This window comes from Cyprinodon variegatus, unplaced genomic scaffold (assembly GCF_000732505.1).
Source record: "Cyprinodon variegatus isolate N-32 unplaced genomic scaffold, C_variegatus-1.0 Scaffold583, whole genome shotgun sequence".
Taxonomy (NCBI): domain Eukaryota; kingdom Metazoa; phylum Chordata; class Actinopteri; order Cyprinodontiformes; family Cyprinodontidae; genus Cyprinodon; species Cyprinodon variegatus.
In genome coordinates this window covers 443368-448324 of record NW_015151036.1, presented here as the reverse complement: position 1 = coordinate 448324, position 4957 = coordinate 443368, and the positions used below count along the sequence as shown (strand labels likewise).

General features: G+C 40.3%; 1 protein-coding gene across 1 annotated transcript in view; it reads left to right on the top strand.

Annotated features, from left to right (window-relative positions):
- The window catches only part of LOC107095904 (membrane-associated guanylate kinase, WW and PDZ domain-containing protein 2-like), a 147610-nt gene that overhangs the window by 107782 nt on the left and 34871 nt on the right, over positions 1-4957 (top strand). Inside the window, exons 14-15 of the mRNA XM_015392271.1 lie at positions 959-1144; positions 4072-4288. Coding sequence (XP_015247757.1) covers positions 959-1144; positions 4072-4288 — 403 coding nt within the window. The remainder of the gene's footprint in view (positions 1-958; positions 1145-4071; positions 4289-4957) is intronic.

The following is a 4957-nucleotide window of genomic DNA, read 5'->3' as shown; positions in this document are numbered from 1 at the left end:
GAAGGTTTCCAGATGGATATGCGGAGCAAATCCAGCAAATCCATCTGGCGAAGTCAGGTTAAGGAATTGCAGCCTGCCGACAGTAAAGATGAAGAAGGAATTAGAGTCATGGGTACTTGTTGCATTAAAATTATTTTTAAGAGCATTAAAAAAGCATTAAATTATTCCTGTATAAACCCTGATTTAGACACACCCCATGATTGGATCTTTTTATTTAGTGTCCATGTAAACAAAGATTTGGATGTCCAATCAAACAAGATTTAGATCAGATTATGGAAATTTTGCAGATGTAGCTGCTATTATGTAGAAGTAATAAAGCAAATGGAAAGTCGAACCTTTTGTGCGCTTGGTGTCCTAGAGAAGGCTGCTGAGAGGAGAGAGGATGTTACGGCAGAGAGAAAAGTGGCTTTACTGTTAAAGCCAATATTTTACACCTGAATGGATTATAAATGCAAATAGAACTATGAACCATTTTAATGGGGGTAATTATTTTGTTTTCTATGGTAGGCCCTGCCACCTGGCTTTTATACACAACAATTGGTCTAAATCTGCAAAGACAATCCCTTGAAAATCCCGCCTACCCTTCGGTTGTCTTTAATTTTCTATCCATCCATCTTTGGGAATTTGTTTGTTTCTGGGAAACTGTTTTGGAAATCTCCGAGTCCTGGCAGGAAAAATGTGAAGCAGGCCCCTGTCTAGCTCATTTATAATGGAAACCCTCCCACTGCACGTCAGTCACACACATCTTCACTCTGCTGCTGAAAGCATCAGCGCTTCGCCCACATGCATGAAAATATCCTGGATTTCTTACATAAGCATGCAGCGGAAAGCAAAAATTAGAGAGAGGCACAGACACAAGTCATTCAGGCGGTGAGGTTTGTGCAGCAGTGGCAGTCCTTGAGTCTGATGCCTCTGTTTCGACTGCTCCTTCACCTGCATCCCCACCCAAATCCAACAGCTGTGCCCCATAAAATCGGCCGCATCATCGAAGGAAGCCCGGCCGACCGCAGCGGGAAGCTGAAGGTGGGAGACAGGATCCTGGCGGTGAACGGCCAGTCCATCGTCAGCATGCCGCACGCCGACATCGTCAAGCTGATCAAGGACGCAGGCCTGAGTGTCACGCTGAGGATCATTCCACAGGAAGGTGAGAAAACATGGACACAAACAAGCAGACGATTAAATTTCAGAAATGGTTTTTATAGCCTTCAAACTCCCTTCATCTTTTTCTTCAAAACTTCTAAATGAAATTCCTTAAACTTAACTGCTTATCTTTTATCATATATAATAACATCTGCATAAAACCCACACTCACTGCCTTTTAACAAACCTTATAGTTTGAGTCTTTAAGCAGTTTTTAATCTGCTTTTACAAACATGTACATTAAAAACATCCATTCCTAACAGGCTTTAAGTTACTACAGCAAACATTGCTGACCTACATTGTAGATGAACAGCTGGACGAGCTCCTGTTCTGTTCTTTGCCATCGTCTGGATTTAAACAAAGAATTAACGCTGTGCAGTTATCTGCCAGTCTTTTAACTTTAATCCCCTTTTTTTTTTTAGATATAATGATATAATGGCAGCAATCGGTTAACAGAAGCATCAACGATGAAAACTTGATGGATTTTTCTCAAATCTCATCTTATTTTAGCAGGAAAACGACTTTTAAAGATTGATCCAAACAGAGGTTATAAGAAAATACATCCAGCATCCTGTTTCTTACCTTTTAAAATTTAGTTCCCTTTTTTACTTTGGGTCTAAAATGGTCCAAGTTTGATACCAATGTTTGTTTTTTATTCCCTGATTTCTTGGATGGGGGAAAAAAAAAATCCTAAACTGGCAATATTTTGTAAAAATAAGCAGCGGAGTAGATATATTTAATGAGATTATTATATTATTATTATTATATTTCCTTTTTTATGAAGCTATCAAAAATGTTTTTTGTTCCAAAATGGTTTAATTAACAAAGATCTTCTTTCATCACATTCCAGCTTCTAATTTCAGTGATTTTTATGCGATGAACTGTTGCCAGAAAAAGCAGACCCCCTTTACTCTGACACCCCTTAAATAAAAGGGAATCCAATAGTTACCTTTTGATGTTTCCTTATTATTAAAAGAAAGAAACCTGCCTTCCTTTCAAGCATCCCCTCAGCATGATACTGCCACTACCATGTTGATGGCAGAAATAGCTGATCCAGTTCCGATTTTCCATCTGAAATATTTTGTTTGAGGTTCCAATCACCTTCTGACACACGTCCGCTGTGTCCCTGACATGGTGTGTGTTTTTTTTTATTTGTTTGACTTTTTTTTCAAAATGTACTTGTTGTGGCCCAGCTTTGATGACACAAAAAAAAGGTCCACAAAGGCCACAGATGCACCAAGTAATTTACGCCGGCAAGAGAAAAAAATGTTTCAAGCAAACTGCTTCAGTTTTCTTAGTTTATTTCTCCTCAGGCAAGCAGAAAAAGACAAACATTTTCTACATGCTTCATTTACGCTGGTAAAAATACATACGTCCACCCAGATGCATGCTGGTCCTACCATTGACAGCCGATTTAGAAACTTAATTCACCCAAATTAATAATAACTAACCAGAAACACAGGAACAAAACTAAATAACCAGAAAAAAAAAACAAAATAAAGTTGAATAAAATTAGCTAGATTATCCACAAAAATAAAAAAAAACTTTGTTAATTATTAAGAAAAAATAATTGGCTCCTACCGTGACTCATTGACTCAAATACAATCCCTCATACTAAGCATGCTTGTGGCGACAGTGGAGAGGAAAAACTCCCTTTTAACAGGAAGAAACCTCCAGCAGAACCAGACTCAGTGTGAGCGGCCATCTGCTGAGGCCCACTGGGGTTCAAGGAGACAGAAGCAGAGATACAGAAAGCAGCTGTAAAAGGCGGCCCCATCCAGGAAACACACAGCCAGGCAGACGAGCTCCGAGCCAGCTCCCATGTCAGAGGATGAAGAGAGCACATCCACTCAGTCACAGTCAGAGAAACGGGACTACACTGGAAAACAGCATCTATAAAGAAGGGTGTTGATGGAAGCAGCACAGCTGATGTTTCTCTCCAGGATGGAGTCACAGCCAAACAAGGACATACGAGGCAAAGCTACTCTGAGAAAAAGCAGAGAGAGCAGAACGTCAGAGATTGAACTAACAGATTCTGCAGAGTGGGAGAATAGAGATACAATGAAGCAGAATGATGAAAAAGGGGTCCCTATGTCCTCCAGCAGTCTAAGCCTATAGCAGCATAACTATAGAGATAGTTCCCATGAGCCTCTTTACTGCTTCTCTGATTAATGGTTTCCTTTTAGCCAGCTTAGGTGGATGGAAGCATCTTGGTGGGTTTAAATGATGCATTGAACAAAGTTCAGTGTTTTCATTTGTTTGCTTCATGACCCAATTTCTGCGGTAAACTTCTTCACAACAGAGCGGCTTCTTCTTTGGTGTTTGTGATGCTATTTGTTCTCTAAATATCCCAAACAGTCCTATCAGTGCCGCACAAAACAGCTTTTACAAATTTTTACTTTAATTGGTAATTGGTTGATCTGGGTTTTATTTAGGAGTGTCAGAGTAAAGGGGGCTGAATGCAAAAGCAACGCTTTCAGAGTAGAATTTTTTTTTATATGTATAGATATATCTCTTATCGCTTCGTATTGATGGACATATGATGTAAAATATGTGGTGTGGTGCTCAACTCTTTTTCTTTAGATGATTATTTCACCGAACATTAGTCTTGGTTGTACAAATCTTAAAAAAGTGAATTAGTTGATGCCTTTTCCAAGTGCAAAATAACTAATTATATTGATTCTCTGTTTCAATCAGAGTTATACAGTTATAATTTGTAAAGCTCCTAGTTTAAAGTGTTGCCAGATTGTTGCCAATCTGTTTTAGAAAAAAGCTGCGCTGAAGTAAACATTTTCTACTTGAATTGCCTAAAACCACAAAGGTATTGTCAAACGTACAGTTTTCTAGTTATACCTACAACTAGTTCCTGATTAGCAGAAAATAAAGTAGTCAAAAAACCAAACAAATGTATTGTTTTCTTGGTGTTTCTAGATCTCAGCAACCCTCCTTCAGCGCCGACGTCAGAGAAGCAGAGCCCCATGGCTCATCAGCACAGTCCAAAGGTGCAGCCCAACACCGCAGCCTCCCAGTCCAACCAAGCACCAGCAGAACCCAACCCCACTGCTGCTCAGCCCAACCCAGCACCCCATCAGAGCCCTGTGACCCAGCTTCCTGCTCCTCCTCCTCAGACCTACACCCACGACGGCAGGTAGGATATAGTTTCTAAATATTTTGAACTGTTGTTTCATGAGGATTTTTTCTGACTCTGCTCAGTGTTTCTAAAGATGCATAGACTTTAGTAGGCTTGCACTAAAGTTTTATTTCTCGTAGCATACCTTGAAGCTTTATGCTTACTTTGGGTGGACTGGTTCCTCTAAGGCGGAGGTCACAGATTATCGGACCATGGTCCGGATCTGGACCCTACGGAGCTCCTAAAGGGACATGGAGGGAAAAAATAAACTTTTGCGAGATCTTGCAAAAAATAAACTTTTGCAAGATCCCGCAATACTTTTGCAAGATTTCGCAAAAGTATTGCGGGATCCGGCAAAAGTATTGCCTGATCTCGCAAAAGTATTGCGGGATCTCGCAAAACTATTGCGGGATCCGGCAAAAGTATTGCGAGATCTGGCAAAAGTATTGCCGGATCTCGCAAAAGTATTGCCTGATCTCGCAAAAGTATTGCGGGATCTCGCAAAAGTATTGCGGGATCCGGCAAAAGTATTGCGAGATTTGGCAAAAATATTGCGGGATCTCGCAAAAGTATTGCGGGATCTCACAAAAGTATTGCGAGATCTCGCAAAAAAATTAACTTTTGCGAGATCTCGCAAAACTAATGCGGGATCTCGCAAAAGTATTGCCGGATCTCGCAAAAGTATTG